Genomic DNA, 23,467 nt, shown 5'->3' with positions numbered 1-23,467 from the left:
GCTAGTCACAATGATATTTTTGTTTTATATGTGCACAATGTAATCGGCTCTAATAGCTTCCCTTGTGTTTTGCTTAGGTAATTCACTGGCTTCAGTCCACTTTTAAACCCACCCCCCAACTTCCATGAGCCTCATCGGAATTGTAAGAGTTGTTTACTGTCAAAGCAAACTAAGCCACATGTGCAGTTGTGGGGTCATAATTGCAAAGCCAGGCTGAACCGTGAGCCAGGAGATGGTGTTCTCCTGCATGCTAGGGGTTTGAGTGCTCTTAAACCATGATGCTGTCTTACAAGGCAATAATCCAGATTCTCCAGGAGATAAACTCTGAAGCAAAAGGCCAAGTACTTTACCCTGACAGGAGACTCAGGTTAAACAGCAACCGGCACGAGGACTGATATTATGGATACAAGTGTTCAAATATTAATTCTTATAACTGCTATCAAAAAGAGAAGTTTGTATTTCTATATCCCACATTAAAAATGTCAGAGAACCAGCAGGCAGAGAAAGGAAGAGGGAGCTCCCCTCAGGGCACTAGCGGGGATTTTTCAAGTTAGATGCATAAGCACCAAGTTCTTGGGACCTCCTGAGACCGTTAAAGGTAACAAATATCCCATTCAAGTCACCTGATTTCTTAAAGATCTTGGTATGAGAGTACAGCAGACTAGTATTTTTCTAATGCTGATTGCTCTCGGTGAAAAATGAATGGCTTCAATTTCTGAAAATAGAGTCACTGTATATTTTTATGCCTTTTATATAAATCTATATACTGTGTCCATTTTTTATTGTTTATGGGCAAGGAGCTAGGTTCTTAACACTTATGTGTAGTACACCGAAGCTCTTTAGCAACAACCATTTAGCTTTAGAGTCACCCAGTGTGGGATGGAAGAATCATAACTTAAGAATAGCTTTTTATAGGAATGCATTGATTGGTATTTCATTAAACGTGTTATATGATCCAAGGCCTTATGGCACGCTGTCATCAGCACCCCCTAACAAGTCCTTATAGCAATGGTTCTCAACCAGGGGTACACAGGAGGTCTTCCAGCAGGTACTGTAACTCATCTAGATATTTGCCTACTTTTACAACAGGCTACATAAAAAGCACTAGCGAAGTCGGTACAAACTAAAATTTCAGAGAGGCAATGACTTGTTTATACTGCTCTATATACGATGGCACACTGAAAAGTACAATATTTATATTCCAATAGATTTATTTTATAATTATAAGGTAAAAATAAGAAAGTAAGCAATTTTTCAGTAATAATGTGTTATGACACTTGTATTTTTGTGTCTGATTTTGTAAGCAAGTAGTTTTAAGTGAGGTGAAACTTGAGGGTATGCAAGACAAATCACTCCTGAAAGGATTTCAGTAGTCTGGAAAGGCTGAAAGCCCCTGCTCTATAAGCTCATGACCTGTACGTTAATATACCATACCCATATGTGCATTTACAATACATATATTTTACCCACAGACCGTAGTTACTTACTTCTTTAGCAAAGTATTTTGTGCTCCATAGCGCCTCGGTTTCAGCACGAAGTCTCTCTTCATTTCTCTGCCGTTCCTCAAGGGCTCGCTTATGCTCTGTTGCTTTATCAATGTCTCCATCCTTCAATGACTCTGTTACATGTTGCCATAGTCGCCTACAATTCAGAAGCTTTGATTTCACATTTTTCAGTGGCTTCTTGGACTGCAGTCACTTGAACTACAGAACTAGTGTACAGCAGGTTATACTGTATTATATTTCAAAATTATACTCCAACCTCTTCTCAGGCATGACAAATTAACGTAAAATAGAGCACGATTGAGAGGCACAAGAAAAAAGGGAGCTCATAACTTCGTCTTCTGTCTCTAGGCTAGCATTAAACTGCTCTCAACTGCAGTGCTAGATTGGCGCACAAATGAAAAGTTCCAGGAAATTTCGGTCTAATCCCAAATGGACATTTGTATGCATCGCAAAACAGCCACACAAGTTTTGTTTTTGCTAAGGACAACCCGTAAAGAACTGCTGGGCTACATAGAATATTATCATTTGTACTGGAGTAATGTCCAAAGGCTTAAGATTGGGGCTTCACTATAGCAGGCCCTGTACAAACTCATAAGATAACAGTCTGTGTCTTGAACATGCAGTTTAAATAGCACTTGCCTGCTCTATGTCTAGTTCTAATCATGCTATCAATTCCTGAATATTCATGATCACTATGGTTCTACTGGTCTAGCCATAGTTTGGATAGTTACACCTACAGATTTCCCCTAGGCAGCCTAGAATGCAAGTTTAAAACAATTAAACAGATGTAAATGTAAATATATATATATATTTTTTTTTTACCTAGACTCAAATGGTCCTTGCTTCTCTAGGGGCCGTACTCGTTTTCTTGTCACTGATAGTTTTGTCAAGTCCACGTACTTGGTCTCTCCATTGCTGTAGGTGAATTCAAGTACACTATTCCATTCACCTTGTACTTTGCAGACTACAGTGTTTGTTGCATTCTGCTTTACTTCACCTGTGACTCTGGAAAACAATTTAAAAACAAAAAACCACCACCAAAACTGAGAACAGACTGTTATGGACTACTCTCATTGGCTAGTCATTTACATTTCATTTTGAAAGAAACTGCACCCATTTTAAAATCAGCTACTTAAACTGTGTCTGCATTTGCATGGAGAAGCTAGGAGGAGAAATAATGAGACAATTTTTCTATCATTCTTGTGATATTACCTAAATGAACTTAGCTTTTTGGCTTTAACTTAAAACTTTCAAGCCTTTTCACAGGAGAACTAAGAGCTAAAAAACTCCTTACATATGGGTTACACTACTAAAACATTACTACAGTTAATATTTTTCTCCTGAATATCAAAAGTTTGATATTTATTTACGTTAACAAGGTAACCCCCCCCGTATAGACCACTTGCTCTTCTTTTTTTTAAGTTTATCATACAAGTATTGCAATAAAAGAGTAAACGAGGCAAGAAGGAAAGAGTAGTTTTGTACTTAAGGTATAGGAATTGGAGTCAGAGATCTGGGTTACATTCTTGGCTCTGCCAGGGACTTCCTGTGTGACTAAGAGCAACCAAGGTGCTGAGATGGGATAATGTTTCATACAACATTTAAGACCCTCACATAGAAGAATGCTATATAAACGGAATATTATAATCACTCCCATGATTTCACACTTGAGTGAAAAAACACACATGCCCAAAGAATGCATGACAATGGATTTACAATGAAGTGACACTGGAGAGGGAGACTTGAAAGCTTGATTGACCCAATCAGATTTAGCGACGATAACCAAATTATCCCACCTTTTCATGCAGTAAAGATTCATTCTCCTTTATTAGAGGGAAAGAGTGAGCGTTTGCTAGCGATCCAGACTAGACAAGTGATCTACTCATCTGTGGGGAGTTGATGCCAGCTCCTGCCTTACGTATCCAGTTATCTGTACAGAATGGATCTACACATGTTACTCCCCAGGGTCTCCTTTCCTCTAGGAAACAAGGTTTGTTAAGTGGTCATACTGCCATTGGTCCCCAGGCACATCTGCATTCTGTGGGGCTCAGTGTGTGAAGTTACCATAGTAATAACTTCTGTTACATATATGGTACTCAACCAGCAGGTGAAAGGAAAGGAAACCAGGTGTCACTTAAGGAGCACAACCAGGCTGGATACTGGCCCTATTGGACTAGATGAGAATTCCCACGTGGGATGGAAAGCCCTCAGCTGGCACAATGTTGGTATAGCCCATACATCTCTCCTGGCCCCAGTGTGGGTGACACGCCAGGGCTGAGCTGGAGCGCAACTGCACTCCAGCAATTCTCAGGTGACAGGTAGGTCCTGTGGGGGCTGATGCAGATTAAAACAACAACATCCCCATAGTTGCTTAACCTACACTGGAACTGTGGCTGGAGCTGCACAAGGCTGATAGTGGCTGCCTGGCAGCCCACCCCTCTCTCTCGCACTAAGCAGATCTCTGCACAGCAAAATATCTGTTTTAATTCTGGGAATATTTCATATTTTTACAACTCTTTACAAATGTCTGAGCAAATCTGATTTTACCCATATTAAAAGTTATTGGAATATTAGATGGAATAGAATTGATACATCTTAGCTATATATTTGTAGATGAGAAGTATACAACATGTTATTAACTAAAAAATATAAAGTCAGAATTAGAGCGTATTTCCATTTGAAGGTTTGTTTTACCAGTTAGCCTGGCTCTCCCCACAGTGTGGAGATAAAGTGGTTTAAATGGTTTTTGAAAACAACTATCAAGACTAGGCAGTAACCTACGAGTCTACTGTTTTTATGCTGCTTTTGCATCCTCTGACTTTCAAACTTCACTGCAGCTATCCTACATTATGAAATTCTCATTTAGTTCAATTATATCTCCAAGCAGACTGGTGCACTCAGCACGAATGACAGACTAAGATGACCCGTATTTGTGTTTACACACTTCGTGTGGTTATTAACTGTATTACAGTTTTAAAATGAAGCTATCTGACACTGACTGCTTGTACAATTTGAAACATCATAACATCAGTCACAATTTGGTATCTTTGCTTGACTTAAAAGTAAAGCTAATTGTGATTTTAGCTCAATCATGGGTCTTTGCGAGTGATACTCTGTAGTAACACTATTAGTGGTCATTATGACCTAAATTTTGTCCTGTTAACATTACTTTGTACTGCACCACCATTCCCAGTACTGTATATCATGCAGCCTATGGCAGAACAAGTTTCAGCAAAGAACACCACATATGTCTTGATAGAGGATTTTTAAATCACCTAGATGACTTTCATATTACTTTGCCAAATATTATTATCCTCAGCAATTCAGGTGGGTACAGTGCAATTTTATCTGGCACAGGGTTGACACGCAGATAGCCAACTGATGTCTTACAGCAAGAGTCACTAAAACCAAATATATAATAGTTGCTGTCACAGCAACATTCACAAGACATCCACGTTACTATGACAACACTGCTACTTGGTCTCAGATTGTGGTGTTTGGACATTACTCAAAACAATCTCAAAATTTCATTGAAAATATGTTCAAGATACTGTGGCTATAACAATGATAAATGTGACACCAAACACACCCTCTCTACTTGAATTCCTAATTTTATGTAGCAAATATACTACCCCATAGAAACATCAGCCTATACCAGAGAAACCATTACAATTAAAAAAAAAAAAATGTCGTACAAACCCAACTGTCTGTCTGTTTTAATTGCTCCTAGCAGGACTGGGGGAAATCCACTTGATGCTATCTAACTAATACATGCATCTGCCTGCAGATTTCTGTGCCCCCCAGGGCAATACCCTGGCACCATGAGTTCCTCAAGTTTGAGATGCTTTTTACATTTTATTACAACAGCCCCCCTAAACTGTTTCTCTGCAACAGCAAATTGCAGAGTCGCAATAAACTGTCAAAGCAAATTACACTTAAAAGCCTCTATTGTTCAGGACAATTGGACTAAACATGGAAAAAGAAATATGAAATATTTAAGTAAGCGTTTTTAACAAGCACTGTGTTTGGAAGGTTGAGAGATGAATATGCCGGTGTCAGATAATAGAGCACAGTAAGTGCCAGAAATTGTTTCACTACAGGCCTACTGTCTATATCTTTTTTTCCTTCCTCCATCATTTGAGCCTCTCCATCTTTGTATGAGTTTGCTCAAAATCACTTGATCTTACTATAATATATCCTAAAAGGGATGTTAATTGGCCCCAAAGCAGTCTAACTTGTCTCTCTCCTTGAATCCAAATGTCTTAGTGTGAAACTGATTCCTGGCCTTTACCCCTCATCACACACAGCCTGAGTAAGTGTGTGGGAAACAGAACAGAGACTATGGGGAGAAAAATCTAACCCCCAACAGGATGCAGTGCAGCACATCCTCATTATCTACCAAAGCCTTTGGGATGGATTAGCAATGACCACAATGGGTGTTTTTGATTAATTTAGTGTTACTAATTTTACACTGATTATAGTTCTTGTATTGTATTGACCCCTCTTCTGTATTTAATGAAATTTCATGTATATTTTATTTAAAAATATAGAAGCCTGTAAATAGTTTTTCTTTATTACATATTCCTGGCTATGAGACATGCTTTCAGTTAAGTAAAAACTTATCTTCAGAGGGCAGTGGGGTGCCAATGATAACATCCCCACAGGGTTGGTTGATTTTTTAAATTTTGTTTTTACTGCAAGTTGGAAATTCTTTCTACAGAATAGTAATAATATTTTGATAACTCAGACAGAAAGTCCAATATATATACAATGTGCTTTACAAGCATTGAACTTCACAACACTCTTTTGAGGCAGATATGTCATCCCTGTTTCACACATGGAGTAAACCAAGACAGAGTGAGGTTAAGTGGCTTGCCCGGTCACAAACAAGTCATTGGCAGAGCCAGGAATGAAAACCTAGAAGTCCGGTCTCCCGATCACCTGCACTAAGCATGTATGCATGCACACACATGCAGCCTAGAATTTATCTGACTAATTAGCAATGAAACCGTCTTCTGCTTGTGAAGTTTGCATGGCTAAGCCATGAAATATTGCCTCATCACTCCACAACCCCTCAACAGTTTCAGGGATAGAAAAAAATGCATCACTGAATACAATTTTCTTAGATTGACAGTAGAGGGCTACTTAGAATGCAAACAGATGATGACAAAAACTAGAAGCAAGGTATTCATTTAGAATTTGAGTGATACAGTACAGGGAGCTCAGTAAAATATAAATGAGTGTACTTACCGGTGCAATTTGCCACCATAGAATGGTTTTGTATGGAAAGTAATGCTTGCAGAATACCCAGTCTTTGCACAATTAACATTGACCTTTCCTCCCAATTCTACCCACGGAACAGTTAAAATTGATCGAGCATACGCACAAGGTAGAGAAAACGTGTATTCCTCTCCATGTTCCAAAAGACTTAAGAGACCTGCATGCAGAAATAGGAATGTCATCAAAATGTTTCCAGTTTTAATAGAGGCAAGTGGCTGTTGAAGGAACCACATCTAACAGTCTCAGTAAAACTATCACAATTATTACAGATTCCAGATACAAGAAGAATTTTGTTAACCCTATAGTGCCATTATTAGGTTTTACAACAGACAAGTGCAGACACTGAGTATCATGGGATACCAGTGCATTTGTTGTTAGCCTTGAATAACCACATTCCTGATGTAACAGATTCAAAAGCATGTATAGGCATAACATAAGTAGCAGGTAATTGCTTATTTGTAACTGTTTTACTGCTATAATAGTAAGAGATCCACACTCGGGAACCATGCTACAAGCATGAGATGTGAATAAATTACCAAAGCCACAGAATTTGGAAGTTGATGTTCCCATTTAACTTCCCTCTCCCACGAGTAAATGGTATACTCCACCCTTCCTGAAGGGTTGTAGCAGCCTTAGTCCTCCTTCTTGTCACTTCTTTTTTCCTTACTGACTGGTAGATGAACTGTCTCCTGACTGCTGTTCATGCAATAGTCATTACAATTAATTTTAAAGTGATAACTTTCAAATTTTCTTGACATTTCCTCAGGAATCAGATTAATCTACCTCAGATTCTGTCTCTAAAAAAAAGTGAGAAGAAAGTGATTTTGTGCTGCGTATATGCCAGCTGATGCCTCCTATAGCCTTAAGTCACTGTGTTTCTTCTGACATTTGATTTTCACAATTTCTCTTGCATCCTGTCTTTTTCAGATTCAGCAGTTAAACCTTAACTGTCATCTGCTCCATCCAGGCCTCCTCAGCAGCTGACACAGCCCCTTAAAAGAAGGTAGCTTTCCACCTCCACAATGCTGCAGGATTACATCCCCAATGTGAGTGACTTAGGCACAATTCCACTCACCTTATGGGCAGATGGGAGAGGCATCAAGTTTTAAAGGCACTATCTTTGGCCTGAATTCAGATATTAGAACAGCAGTGCAGAGGTGCTGACTTGGTCTGCTAAATTGTGTGGAAGGAGACTTCAGCTCCAAGAGCTGCCTTCCTCTGACTCACAGCCCTGATTCACGTGTTCGTTGTCTATCCTCATTTTATCAGGAGTGCAGATTATATTCAAATGTCTGAGAGTCACAATAATTGGGCAACACAAATATGAAGGATAAAAAGAGTTGAGATGGCATCTCCAGTTTAAAAAGCAGCAAATGGCGAGTTATATTAAGAGAAAATGGAATCCATGGATAACGAGTAACATTTTTATTAAAGGGATCCCAGTATTAAACCTAAAGCAAATGCAAAGTATTGAAGAGTAAAATGTAAAATATGTTTAGATAGGGGAGAGAAAAAAATTAACATTTATGATCAGTATTTTATATTATACATTCTAATCTGTTTTGTGCTTTGGAGACAATAAAAAAGTTAGTTTAGGTTGTACAAACTGTACTTTTGCTTCAAAACCTAATGCTGTGTTTCCAGATCTATAGTCTTGCTTTTCTGCAATACTGTAGTCTGGGGGAGGTTTGTGATCTTATGCAAACTTTTGACTAATTTGGCCTTGAGCATGTGGCATCTTCTGAACTCCACAATCAATAAACACATCACCATCATCTAACAACAGTACTTGAAAGGTTTCTCAGACTCTCTTTCTCAAGGTAAATGGAGGAGACCCATCCCAAAATCACACTTACAATAGTGTATTAACAACTCTCCATATGAATTCTTTTGAAAATCCTATAGATGAAACTACTGAGTAGCATTCATGTGTAATTCCTACACTTGAGTTCACAGAACTTAAAAATACCAGTCAGATAAATATAAAATTAACCACCTTTCATTTCTGCAGTGAAAAAAATCACAGTATTTTCCACTCACCTTCACCAACCATTGTTACTCCTATTGACATTCCCAAGAATTTACTTTTTGTCCAGACATGAGCATTTACACACATCTTCCTCTCTACACATTCAGCATAAAACCCTGAGACAGGAGGATGATGGGACACTTGCTCAGCTACAAATCTGACTGTATAGTAGTCTGGCTCCACTTGGTCCTCTGGCTCTTCTGAAAGAGTGGCTTGCTCTGAGAGGGAATGGGATGAAGAGTTACTATTTGTGTCAGATGCTACTTCGGCCTTAGCCATCCTCCAAGAGCAATGAAACGTTTCTCCGATAATTGGATTGTATGGTTTTTTAGCAATAGCTCCTCTGCGACCTTCATGAAATGAAGTGAGATAATATTCAACAAAGCGGATCATCCTCTCCTCAGGGGTAACTCCATTTGTGATCGCAATGAAAAGATCTGGATGGGACATGAAGTCTGCATACATCTCCAGCAAAGAACGTTTCTCTAGAATAAAAGTGGGAAGAACCACCTGAAATAAAGACAAAAAACTATAACAACTTAAACAGAAGTAGACTACACATTTATGAACAAATTCTTAAAGTTAACAGATTACAAAGGGCTGGGGAATAGGGATACGATACTTTTAACAGAGATGCACATTCCACTCAGGCACCAATAAGCAAAATGTTCTCAGGATAATGGGAATGGCACGAAAAAGAAAGTTTTTAAATTATTTTTAATGAAAGATTTTTTGAGATTTAAACAAAAAACAAACAAAAAAGCAATGCAAAAAATTTATGGTGGAGTAAACACCATAAACCTAAAAGAACTTACTCAAAAATGAGAAAAAGCCATAAAGGAAGGGAAAACATGACTGACAGTTTGCTATGAGTAAAACAAGAAGAATAAAAATAAACCTGAACTTAACTGCCTTCTTATCAATGGCATTAAGGACCTAGTTATAACTAGGAGAGAACTAAACTGAAACCTGACTGTGCAGGGGTGGTAAAAATGTGGCCTACAGGCCAAATGGAGCCAGTGGGTGCCTTCATCTTTAATTCAGGAATGCAAGTTCCACCTTGCAATTATCCATATTGATTCAAGCAGACCACCATTGAGATCAGCAGGACTTGAAAAACCCACACTTCCATGATGAGAAGAAAGCTTTTCTGGCCAAATACCATCAACTTCTGCAGAGCCAAACATTTTTTTTAAAGTTTCTGGTCTAGTTGCAAAGAGAATCTCCCCATCTTCCATGTGTAAACTAAGTATAAATGAATAGCAGCCTAATATTCCCAGATCTGCAAAAAAAGTTTCTGTTTCTTTGCTGCTGTACGGTGCTCCGCCACAAGCCATGCATAGTGACAGACTAGTTTTGTCAAGTTTTCACTGCTGTTATTGGGATCCCTGAGGGCAGCTGTGAAACTGACAAGAAGAGGTCCATTTAATTCTGCTACCTCTGGGTAGAGTTCTGAGCAGCAGCAAAACTGTGGGTAGGAGACGGTCAGGATAGCAGAGACCTCTTACTTCCTATGATGCAGTGAACAGAGAGCGAAGAGTAACAGAACTCCACTCCTTGTGGATGCCAGGATGCTCTGGGGCACAGAACTGAAAGAAAGGAAGAACATTCCTCCTCCTCCTAGCAGCCAGATGAGGGTTGAGGAGAGAGGGACCTCATATTTATAAGACACCTGATAGCCAAAGATTGCTAAAGAAGATATACACACAAGGCAGGTTCTAGAGCCAGCCCCTTCCTGGACAGTGGGCTCCTTCTTTTGTATTGGTTGTGTGACCGGGTGAGGTGAGGGGATGTTTGAAAGTAGCATGTGGATGTGTCAGCAAGTGGAGGGAGACAGGAGAGAAAATATTGTAGGGAAGTAAAGAAACACAAAGCAGAAGAGAAAGAGAACTGCAAAGAGAGGGAGAGAAAGGGGATGGAACAAGAGAAGAGATAAAGCATGAAAGGGAAGCAAAGAAAAATTGGAGTAAAGCCAAAAAAGAAAAGATATGATATGATGACAGCAAGAGATGTGGTCAATTATAATTTTTAATGTTTATTAAAGAGATTTTCTCTTTTTCTCTCGCACGCACGCACGCACGCACGCACGCACGCACACTCAATTATGGCACACAGCTGTTTCTTTAAATTGTAGGGGAGGTGGCTTTGGGGTGGTAGGTTAAGTAATTTTTTTTTTAAACTTGCTAGTAGGCCTCAAATACATGTTTCAAGTCCTGCAGATCAGGTTGAAGCATTAAATGTTGGGATCCGAAGTCTCTGCAGGTCGCAACTCTGTGCAGAAGTAGCTGCAATCTATTCTATTTTGCACTAAATAGGTGCATTTCCCCAAGCTCCTGGAAATCGTCCCATGGCATTTAGATGGGCAAAGTATAGGTGTCACTTCACTTCTACTACAGCTAGCTTTCACACCTGGGTTACTTACTCTTGTTAAATCCATGCCGAGTTTCAGCTGAGACAGGAGATGTAAGATAACACTGCGCTGTTCTTCCACTGCTCCGAGGTCAACCTCTTTGTTAACACATGTATCCTCCAGCTCCTCATCTGGGTTTATTTCTTCAGGTTCCTGGTGTAAGAAACCCAAAGTCACAAGTGTCATTTCAAATATCTAATGGACTGAAAAGGTGCATCTTCACCTATGGGGTAGAAGAAGCAAGTCTAAAAAAACAAAAATAAATCTACCAGACTGGGAATGGTCTAAGGTGAGCTTCCACAGAAAACCACAACAGCCCTTCTAAAGTAACAATTTAACAAAAATGTAATTTAAAGGCAAAAAAGCATAAGTTTCACCAGACAAAAGGCTTCTCTCCACTTGTACTTACCTTACTGTGTAAAGCTCAAAAGCAACAGGGAAACTGACCAGCAGGGAGGGCAAGTGTCTTGTCCAAGATCACAGAGCTTTAAAACTAATGTGCTAGGATTAGCATTAAGGACTGCATTTGAATATAATTTGCTAGAGCTGCTAATGCTTCTCTGAACAATTTAGACAAGGCCTTCGAAGTCAATAGGGCCTTGTTTACACTAAACTACTCTCTTCCCCCTCCCCCTGCTTCAGTTTCCCCAGTGTTCCCATCATGCCATCAGTAGTTCCACTAGCAGTGACGACAGGGTAAGCTCTAGCATTGACAAGGCAATGATAATCAACAGCACTACGTCCTCTCTAGAAGTAATGTCACATGACAAGTGACTGAAATATCTATTGTCGGGCTACACTAGCGCTCCCTAGCTGTTACGTGAGTAACCGTTGTTACAATTAGCAGATAACAGCCGTGGAAATCGAAGGATAAACAGCCTGGCATAGATACAGGATAGCCTGTGTTTAGTGGCACAGCGAGGCTTTGGGCATAGGAGGCCAGAAAAATAATGTGAGCACCTTTCTAACATTAAGAAAGGTTCATTAGACAGGTGCTAATATTTCTTTCTTAGCCAGTGCGGCTAAGGCTTTATTTCACTAAGTTTTCTCTAGAGATGAAGACAAGACACTGGTGCTGAAGCAGAGATATAATATCTAGGAAAGGGATTTACATACACTGGTTATGGGTTCTTGTTATACTCCCATCCTCCATCCCTCACCAGTCCCGCAACCCTTTGCTGTCAAGAGACTGGGGTCCAAGCAGGAAACCATGGCTGGCTGGAGAGTGGGTGTGCTGGTCAAGCGGCTGGGTTCTCTGCTGCTCATCATTTTACTGTAGTATGCCTAAAGCTTCACTCAGAATGGAGGCGCTGGCCAAATACACAGAAAAACACTATCCCTGCCCTGAAGAATTCACCATCTAATATAATAAGATTCAGCTTTTACAATTCCCTGCCTCCCCTCTACCCTGATCAGTAATGATCTCTACTTTAGTAAAGCACCACTTAATGATGGTGACAAGGTATCTGAATGCCTTGAGCAGTAGGGGCAGTGGAGTTCAGAGAACTGGCTCCAACATCTATATGGCATTTCCCTGGAGCACAGTGAGTTGGTGGACAAGGGAGCAGTAAAGGAAGGAGTGAGGACATGCAATAGGGGCCACCAGGTGGCAGCAGCAAGAGAAAGGGAAGCAATGATTCTCTAACTTTGGTTCATTCTCCCTGGGTCTATTTGTCAGTGGGTTTTTGACGATTTTCAAACCCCTGCTCAGCCACTTCCTTGTGACACAACTGGGGGTTTCCAACTCCCAGTTTGAGAACCCCAATCTAAGTAACAAATGGGTATAATAGGAGACCCCTATATTGCCACGTGTTCCACTTTTATTTCTGCTGATGCTACACCATGCTGTGCTCACAAATGAAAGGCAGCGTTTTTTAAGAACAGGTTAATGGTCAATGATCTAGGTTTACTTTGTCCTGCCTCAGCACAGGGAGCTGGAGCTGATGACCTCTGAGGTCCCTTCCAGCCCTACATTTCTATGATTCTATAAATCCAAGAGGAAGTCATTGAGAATAATTATATTCCAACAACAGAATGTAGAAATCAAAGCACTTCTTGCACACTTTCCCTATATTTAAATCCTTCGACAAGACAAAAAACTTAGAAAGAACTTAAAAAAGGTAAGGAGTTATTCATCTTAAATGGTAGTTCTGCTTCTTGGCCTACAGGGGTTGCTATCCTTCTGTATTACAGAAAGAAAACATTAAGTGAATTAAATGCTTAATTTCAACCTAGTCTATATTTTCAGAGTTCTTATACAAATTCTACTGAAAGATGTTATAAAATAGAAAAAGTGAGACAAGATACTGTTACATGCATACAGAATAATAATTACTTTAAACATATAATGTGCCCCAAAGGGTTGCTTAGTCCCAGACCCATACAACTCTCAAAAACCAAGTTGCCTACAACCACAACTTAAAATCCTTGTTTTCACAATCTTTATTATTCTTGTATTTTACAAGAATGTTTTTCAACTTCAAAGTAATTTTGATAATTTAGAATACTGAAAACGCAACAGGATTCAACATCTTTTTAACTGCCTTAAAATCAATTATTAGTTTTTTCAATCTAAAGATTGAAAGAAAAATGCAATATCATCTAGGAAAATAAGTTGTTATAAAATATTTCTATTATCCGGTTTCCCTCATCTATCCTCTGCTGAGCAATTTTCAAAAGTGGTTCACTATGAATACTTGGAAAAATTCAATTTCTTCACTGCACACGGATTTCTAACATTAAATTGACACTGACTGGAATAATTTATGTGTATTTAAATATTTTAAACTGTTGCTTTAATTTGCTCCTTCACATACCTCTTAACACATACTTTATTCATAGTTCAGCCTGCAGCTGTTTACTAGAAGTAGTAAGACTTGCTACAAGGCAAGATACATGTAACACTGAAGTGCCCCTCCTTACTCTATTCAAGTGGCGGTACTGGGGGGAGAGAACAACCATAATTTTCCTACATTATATCAAAATAAGTTGGACCTGTCACACTATCTTACCCTTGTTAGATGGCAAGGCTCTGGCATGGACTGCTCCTCTCTGACAGATGCAGGTTTGTTTTGCTCAGATGAAAAATTCTGAGCTGCTCCATTTTTGAAGTGGTTTGACAAAGATATCTTTGGTTCCAACCAACTGATCGTTGTCCCTGAAACAAAAGAAAGTTTGCGCTGAAACTTATTCATACTCTGGGAGTTCAACAAAAGATGTTTTTCATTAAGCAGCTTTTTCAAAAAGCTGAAAGCAGGTAATTTTGTTCAGCAGCCACAAAAGAAGGTAAGTGCACCAAGACAACACCTTCTCTGATTATTAGCAAGAGCACTGTGGTTGGCCAGCTATAACATATGTAACTTGTGCTGGAGAATAAGATCATGTTATAAAAGGTGTAACCAGACACTAAATAAAGAACCCAATATGACTGGAATGTTACCTAACCTGTTGGATACGTTTTTGCACCAATTAAAGAAATAGCAGCAATAATTTTTCATTCTCAAACTTTGGTCAGTTTCAGAAATCTGAGGTTAAAGCAAAACAATATTTTGCCATTGTTTTTTCTGGAAAAGGTACTTGTTTTTTCTCAGTTGAAGGAACAACAACATGCTATGTTGAATAAATAATAGTTGCTCAGAGAGATAGCAGCAGCATCTGGAAAGCTGCCACCCACTCATTTAATGATTCAAGTGGTCTCTAGTTACTCTCAGGTAGTTTAACAGAATAGATACAATTCCTCATCAATAATGAAAATGTTCCATTCTATTTCAAAGGCTAATGTACAGTAGACATCAATAAAGTTCTATTAAAAATACACACAAATGCTATGACAGAGGAATATTTTGGCTATAACATAAACCCAGGAGCATAAGAATTACTAGTAACTTGGAACCTTCTGTCCATAATTCAGTATTCTGAATTTAGGTAAATTAAAAGAAATTAGGGACAGCCAGCAAAACAGCTTGCTGGACATTCCTATCCTTATACACCATAACCTCAATTATCCAAACATCCCTTATCAGAAATGAGCTCATGTCCCCCGACTTTAGCTAGTGACATGGGACACGAATCTGCTTCAGATAACAGGAGTTTCCATGTAAAGGAGGATCAGAAAAATAGGGTAGCCATCTTGTGCGGGCAATTTGTGTGATAGAGCTAAGTATCTTTGCCTGAACTCAGTAATAAAGCTAAGAAGTTTGTGTAGCAAGATTTAGTCTTCATAGAAACATGAAGAATATTACCAGTGCTTCCATTAGCATCTAGATAAATGGTAATCTCTCAGTTTGTCAATCTTTTTATAAAAGAGGTAGAAATTATACTTTCAGCACATTAATTGCCAGGATCACTGTTCTTTCCTTTTTAAAAGAAAAAAAAAATTCTGATATTACATTTACTCCTTAACTTTGAGAAACCTACACAGGTTGCGTATTGTCCGTCTTGGTTGATTTGTATTTCCTTTTCTGCTCTTTATAAGATATTTTTAGAGTCTTCCTTACTATTTAATTCAAACACGTTTATTTTTCTGAGTTTTATTTTTTAAAAATTAAGTATCTCAAATCTTTTTGTCTAAATATAATTTCGCTTTATCTTCTATTAATGGACAGGTTTTCCCCCTAATACTTCTCCCTTAACCAGGGCAATGTATTACATTATTTATATTTAATATTTATATATTATATTTTATTAATAAGTACATTATTTATATTATATTTAATTAATTATAAATTATTTTAATTCCCCTTAGCCAAAGTAGAAGACACACAACTATTCTATATTTTTGCTGTCCCCCTCTTCCCCTATGAGCCTTGGTTGCCTTCACTTTTTTCCAGTTCCAGTGCAGATTTCTTTTTTACCTCCAAGTTTAGAACGGTGCCTTGTGACACCATATTGCCAGTTCCTGTTTCCTGCTTTATTCTTCATAGGAATTGTAGTTTATTGCCTCTAATATTGGCTTTTCTGACAATTAAACACAATTTTATCGGATGCATTATGAATCCATTCTGTATTTTGTAGAGTTCAGGTCAACGGTTCCAAGTCGCCCAATAACCTCTGCATTCTCAACTTCATGATTAAAATAGCATGTGACTTGCAATACCCGGACAGTTGGTCCAGATATTTTTTGTTCATACTCTCTTTCAGTCCTGAGGGTGTGTAGCAGATGCCCACTGTCATGTCTTTTTTTATTCCTTGTATTCTAACTCAAAGACACTTACCACCACATTCACAGATTTAGAGATACCAAGGCCAGAAGGGACCATTATAATTATCTAGTTCTTAACTATCAAACTGTATCTTGCTGGAATTGTAAGTATTTTTTCCACCTCTTCTGTACTCTTCAGTTATACGCACCAAGTAGGTCTATATAGCATCACTTCTAGTTTTTCTTTGTTATATCCCACATTCCTAGCATTGGACGTATGCTGGAGTATTCTGTCACATTCAGTCTTCTTCATGGAATCAAAGAAGTTACAGTAGGATATGGCCTATTAGATTATCCAGTCCATCTTCCTAAAGCTTTTATTATTTTCTAAATCTTTTCATTTTTGGTTTAGGAACTTCATTCTCACCTTAATTTGTGTGTCAAAAGTCCACAGCAGATCATTTGGATTAAGCAAGAGATCCATATCCTTCTATAATCAAGTTTTAAATCTGCCTAAGGTACTGCAATTTTTCAACCCAAAAAGTCAGTACCCCTTCTGGGTTATGTGGAAGTCATTTAATCCAAATACGCTTTCATCAAAGAAGACATTCCAATGCTCAATGAATTGCAACCCCTTTTCTCTATATCTGCAATACAGGCATTGTTTTGTACCCACTATCAGTCTTTTCTTTCTTTTTTGATTCTCTGAGAAAAATCACATACATTGCTCCCATCTTCATTTCTTCCTACTAGCTCCTAAAATGTTTCATGATTAAGTATGGTCTTCTCTGGCAGTGTTTGTTTCCACACAAACAATAATCAATGGGAAGTCACTAGAACCTTTATTGTGGAGTTGTTACCCTTGGCATTCAATAGGCAATATACCATAAAAGATCTGAATGGTATTCTTAATGGGGAAAAAGCCACACACCATCCAAATATTTGTTCAACTTTTTCCTGTACAGTGATTTTAACATAAAAAAATTCAGACTACAACTTCTCCACAAAAATCTATTAAAAATGGTCCAAATGGAACTGCACTTCTCCCTGAAATTGTAACAGCTCCAAATCTTCTAATATTAGCACTACGTGAGATTAAGTACTAAGAGAAAGTCTTTGCACTGTTTGGTCAATCTGCACTTGAACGTTTAATCAGTATTTCCAGCCTCTTACATTAAAAATTCTCATTTTTTATGAAAAGTAGTTAAAAAGCAGCTACTGCATGCAGACTAACAGCAAAAATTTTCGATGGTATAGTGGGGGGTTTGGGTTTGTTGTAAATTAAAACCACAAAAAGAGTCAAAGTTTTGGACAAGCACCTTTCAAATTTTCATCTTAAAAATTAAGCCTTGAAGTTACAAATGCACAAAGATGATTTATCCTACAATGTAAAAACAAAACAAAAAACCTTGTAGTTTTTTAAAAACTACATGGACTAATTTCTGTCTAAAGAGTGCTAAAAATAATTCTTATTATGTACAATTCATCAGTTCTTGTTGCTAAAAAGTTAAACAGCTCAACATAGCTGGGAATTTCAAAATACATATCTAAGGCAAAACATACTACAATACTTTTAATATATTCCCACCATGTAAGTAACTTATCCAGACACTTTATTACAATAATTATCAAGAGGCTGGTATAATTGTTGCAGTTCAGTAGAAACGATCTGATTCCTCAAAAGCTTTTACTAACACAAAACATGCAATAGATACACTAAAATTAACATATTAAGATGCAAAGAGACTCACAAAGGGAAAAGGCACATATTCAAATGTACACTGTACACACAAATTAAATGAAAACAGTTCCAGTAAACATCTGTTTGCATGAAAATGAACAATTAGACGAAAATATGCTCTGTGAATCCACAGGCACAGCATATTGTTCCATAATTATTACTACTTGGAGAAATCATCTTTTCTAATTTAAGAGAGAAGATAATTTTATATTCAATCCAACTTGAAGTTTTCTATAAAATGATTTCTGCCCCAAAAGGGAGCAGAGCTTACCATCCTTTCCCTATTACACCTATAAAAATAGATTAAACTAAATCAAAATAGGAGTGCCTACATACAAACTTGAATGGTGAAAGTCTGTGCATAGGACCAGGCCTAGAATTAGAACAATGTGTCTAACATAATATTTTAAAATATAGGCTATGTTCATGTAACTCCTTCAGAGTGACACAAAAGTTCTAAAATAGAAAAGTGACAGAACTCATTGGGTCCATTTCTTTTTTAAAAAAAATCCAAACAGAAGATGCTTTTCAAAACCCTTGACACAGTCCACGCCCCCAAGAATATGCAATCACATAAATTTTTGCCTCCGCCACTGCTGTCATGCATCCTATGCACATATTGGTTGCAGCCACACTCCAGAGGTAGCCTCACTTTTGTGCTGCTGTGTGCACAATCATTTTTAACATGCTCTGGGATCCTTGAAAATGAAAAAGCAGCTATATAAATGTAACACACACACACACACACACACACACACACACACACACACTCCCCTAGACACTTCACCATCAGAAAAAGAAATAAGTCAAATGTTAAACTGTTCTTCGGGTTGGTCTAAAATAAAAAATATCAGTACTGCATGTTGTCGTACCTCATAAAACAAGAGGCATGCTGAAATGAGAACAACAAATTATGACAGTCTGAGCCACAACAGTAATCTTAATCCTAACTGCGGAATAATTTGTCATAACCATTTCTTACATTAAATAGGCATATTTTTAATACTGTTCTTAATCTCTTGGTTTGGCCACCTAACATTCTGATTTATAACAATGCTATCAGGGATTTTTTGGTTTTTTTATGAATTTCAGGGAATTTGAAAGGTCTTGAGCGCACTCTTTAAGGGCTGTCATCTGAGATAGGAAATGACAAATTAGCTTTAAAGGGCTTCCACTCACCCACCCAATGAAACATGCTGAAAGATGTAGAGGTAATCAAAGATAGTGGCAAGGTTCCATGGATTCCCACCAACAGCCTACACTTTTGAAAATAACCACCACTAACTGCTCCTGTCATTTTAATGATCTATAAACCATCGTGAACACCTCTGGCACAATAAACAACAAGAGGCTAGACTGAACCTGTTGGTCAAAGTACTGTGTAGAGCAGTGGTTCCCAATCTGTGGCCTGTGGGCCAAAAGTGGCCCGTGAGGGCTTTCAAAGTGGCCCGTGGCTCCTCTCCTGCTGGAAGGGAGCCGCTGCCTAAGGACCCAGTGGAAGCGCATTTCCGCAGGGCTAAAAGTCCGGTGCAGGCTCCTTGCTGCAGCCAAGGGGATGGGAGATCAGCGCTCCCCTCCCTTTGGCTGTAGCACGGAGCATGACAAAAGCATTCCGCCTGGGTCCCTAGGTGCTGGGGTCCCAGCTGGACCCAGAGGGACGGGAGCACTGATCTTCCTTCCCCCTGGCTGCAGAAGGGACCCAGGTGGACCGCACAGAGCTACAAGATGCGTGCGGTTTCCCTGCTGCAGCCAAGGAGACGAGAGATCAGCAAGGAGGCTACCTCCTCGCTGAACTTCTTCCATCTGGCTGCAGTGGGAAAGGGAGGGAGGAGGCCTGCTGGCAGACTGGTGGCCCTTCAGGGTTGTAAAAATTATATCTGTGGCCCTCAAGCCAAAAAGGTTGGGAAGCACTGGTGTAAAGAGTGGCACACAGCCATTCCTCCTCAAGACAAGCAGTAGAAAGGATTGTGACTCAATCACACCTCTCCAGCTCGTCCCTTGCCTGGGAAAAAGAGTAAGTTGCTCCCCATACCTCGTGCCTACAGCTGGATATGGGATAGAGCCATGCCTCTGCCTGATCTCCACCCCACTACTCACATAGAGAGTATGGAGCAGTATTACTATGCTCACAAAGATAGGAGAATTACACTTCCCACCATCTATGTGATTGCATTAGAGCTAGAGAGATCTAGCCGAACAAAAAGCAACCATGTAGGAACATAAGAATTGCCATATTGAATCAGACCAATGGTCCAACTAACCCAGCATCAAGTCTCTAACAGAGTCTGTTTCAGAGGAAGATGAAAGAAACCTTGCAGTAGGCAGTTTTGGGATAACCCACCCACAAGAAGATAAATTCAGTACAATAAGCATTTCACTTAAAATCAGTAAATTCTTGGCTTTATACTTCTGTCACACAGAACACAGACCTTTACTTTAATCCATTACCCACCTGCCGGTAAGGATCCCTTTTGCTGCGATGCATGTTGTAGTTGGAGAATATGGAAGCAATCATTTAAGCAGTTCATAGTTGCCATAGAAGTTGCCTTCAGCATTAATAAGTCTGGATCCAAGGATGTAAGGTGACCAGAGGCAGGAAGGCATTCTATGCTTCTTAACAAGTCTTTCTGCTGTCCCTCGGCCTGAGACATCATCTATCAAACAAAACAGGGCTGGTGTCAGAGAAGATGATGAAATTCGTTTGTGGTCTACAACTATACTAAAATGCTTCACAAACAGCTGACCCTGAAGAATATTACAAATTTAATACAAGTCCCAAAGAATTAATAAGCATTAGTTTTACATGTCAAAAATAAAAATATCTTTGTAGCTTAAATATATGATTAAAGATGAACTACAAAAGAAAAACTTCTGTGCTGAATGGCCCCACTAAACCCGCCATGAATCGCATGCCACAAGTCCCATGCAGCCCATAGTATTTATTGTATTATAATTACGCCGTGAGACCGAAAGTACTGAAGATTTTATAAAGCGAAAAGGAAAATTAGAACATATTAACTAACAATCTTATTAAGTGCTGAGTGCTCTTCATGCTTGGTTGATAGGTACATTCAATACTGAAAACCATGCTTTATACAGAACACTGTAGCAAGCTCAGTGCTATGCGGAACATGGAAGATGACACAATCTGTCCTGTGGCATCAATGGGATAGGTAAGGATGTTCAGTACCTTACAGGATGTAGTCAGTGCCTTAAAGGGTCAGGGCCTATATTACAGAGATAGTTTGGCTCAAACTTACATCATAATATACATATGTAAAATATGCATGACAAGATGAAATGCAAGCCTTCCTGTAGTCAGCAGATTTCCACCCCCGCCCTGCCATTCTTTCCCTGCTCCTTCCCCCAGAGAAAAGTTAGACAAACACTGTCTATTCTACAGCCTGCACCATTGATACCACCAGTGGAGCTAGAACAGTGACTAATTATCAGTCCTACATTTTCCAGTGGAGCCTAAAGAAAGGCACATTCATGCATACACACTATAGTCTTGGCAAAAGTAAACCATGTAGTGATTTTTTTGAACCTACAGACACAAAACATCACACAGGTTTTCCGTGATCACAGGTACTATCTATAATCTCTTTTATTTTCTCTCTCTCTTCCTCCTGGGTAGAGGTAACTAATTGAATACTAAAAAGAATCCTGATGCTCTCTGGATTCTTACAAATTTCTGTTAACTGCCTGAACACAAAAATAGAACGGACAGAAAGAGCAGTAAGAAAATGTCTTGCATGTGCTCAAGTCAGATTCATACACGTGTCTGATTTCAAACTGGTTGGTTAGATTTTCAGTTTACCCACTTTGACAGTATCCTCTCCCTCTGTTTTCTATCAGTCTCATAATATGCAGTCTCTTCAAGGCAGCTGTTTTTAGATTTCAAAGAAATATTCAAAAGATACTGAACACCAGCAAATCACAAAGATTGTTTGACAATCTCACAGTATTATTTGATGACACTATATTACTGTCTTTTGCCAACAGAAGACTAGCTATCACCAGGTACTCTACAATACATGTCAAATCCACCTCCTCTTGTCACAGTATTCTCTAAATGTCTTACATGTAAACTTTTCAATTGTACCAAAAACTGTGTAGAGTACTGCTGCAAACTGGATTTCAGGAAAATCATGCCATTGAGGTGCTTAACCAACAAACAATACACAAGCCCTTATGAGAGTCTTCCTCATTTGTTCTTTGCACTGTAATAATACCTAAAGATCCCAAGTTAGGACCGGGCTCCCATTGTGCTAGGTACTGTACAAACATATAGAAAGAGAACATCCCTGCCTCAAAGAGATTTATAGTTTGCAGAGCTGAAAAAAGTCACGGGAGTAGCTTCAGGTTATGCCTCTTGTCCTTTATTAGTCTATTCTAGCTAATACCACCACCCCCAACTAACTCAATGGGATGAAGAACTGTGCACAAAATAGCCAATCAGTCATGAAACCCTCTCCTCTTGCCATGTGAGCAGAATGAGAACAGCTGCACTCAACAGTGAAAGCATTCACAGGAGAGTACTTAAATCACACAGACATAACTACTCTTAAAAACAGTCTCTTTTTAAAAAGCACTCTCCCTCAAGGATTCTAAAAGTTTCCCTCGCACACCACCAGGTTCACATACACAACAGTTTCCACTCAGTCCAAACCTATCAGCCAGTGCAAAGTACACTTGCCACATTTCTTAGCAAAAGAGCACGTCCAGAAGTACTGCTGCCCAAAGTAAAGAGGCCTCTTCTCTTAGACGGCTTGCTCTGTAGTGCAAGCAACCACCGCGAGGTTTTCAAAGTACCAATATAACACACAGATTCAGCTAAGAGACAAGAAAGTCAGGAAGTTTTGTGCCGTTTGGGGTTATTTTTGGCCTGATTAGGTGCAGATTTTATACAATTTAAAGGAGGATTGCATGTTGAGCATTTAAAAAGATTGGTTCTTCCACAGACTCTTGAACTGAGATTGCAACTAGTCAAGCCATGCATATCCAAGGTCAGCATTCATAATGAATACGTACAAGTTTATATAAGGTTAAAGGGTTACTTGATTATAGTCTATAAGTAACTGCATGTGGAACAAATCTTTAATACTGGGCTCTCCAATCTAGCAGAGAAAGGTTAACAATCCAATGGTGACAAGTTGACACTAGACAAATTCATACTGCAAATAAAGTGTTGGTTGTTTTTTTTTAATGGTCAGAATAATTACCACTGGAACAATTTACCAAGGGTCATGATGGAGTATCCATCATTCACAATTTTTAAATCAAACTCAGATGCTTTTCTAAAAGATATGCTGTAGGAATTATTTTGAGGAAGTTCCATGGCCTATTATACAGGAGTTCA

The 23,467-nt window shown here is 38.8% G+C and overlaps 1 protein-coding gene across 2 annotated transcripts in view; it reads right to left on the bottom strand.

Annotated features, from left to right (window-relative positions):
- Positions 1 to 23,467, bottom strand: part of OSBPL11 (oxysterol binding protein like 11) — a 58,079-nt gene that overhangs the window by 3,797 nt on the left and 30,815 nt on the right. For both annotated transcript variants that reach the window (XM_067549596.1, XM_067549597.1), the window contains 7 exons: positions 20,558 to 20,759; positions 14,236 to 14,381; positions 11,237 to 11,377; positions 8,826 to 9,324; positions 6,756 to 6,942; positions 2,328 to 2,510; positions 1,488 to 1,641 (listed from right to left, as the gene is read on the bottom strand). In XM_067549596.1, coding sequence (XP_067405697.1) covers positions 1,488 to 1,641; positions 2,328 to 2,510; positions 6,756 to 6,942; positions 8,826 to 9,324; positions 11,237 to 11,377; positions 14,236 to 14,381; positions 20,558 to 20,759 — 1,512 coding nt within the window. The remainder of the gene's footprint in view (positions 1 to 1,487; positions 1,642 to 2,327; positions 2,511 to 6,755; positions 6,943 to 8,825; positions 9,325 to 11,236; positions 11,378 to 14,235; positions 14,382 to 20,557; positions 20,760 to 23,467) is intronic.

The sequence above is a fragment of the Emydura macquarii genome, unplaced genomic scaffold (genome assembly GCF_026122565.2).
Source record: "Emydura macquarii macquarii isolate MOO-44397 ecotype Brisbane River unplaced genomic scaffold, CSIRO-AGI_Emac_v2 contig_1253, whole genome shotgun sequence".
Classification (NCBI taxonomy): domain Eukaryota; kingdom Metazoa; phylum Chordata; order Testudines; family Chelidae; genus Emydura; species Emydura macquarii.
This window is presented reverse-complemented; position numbering and strand designations above follow the sequence as displayed.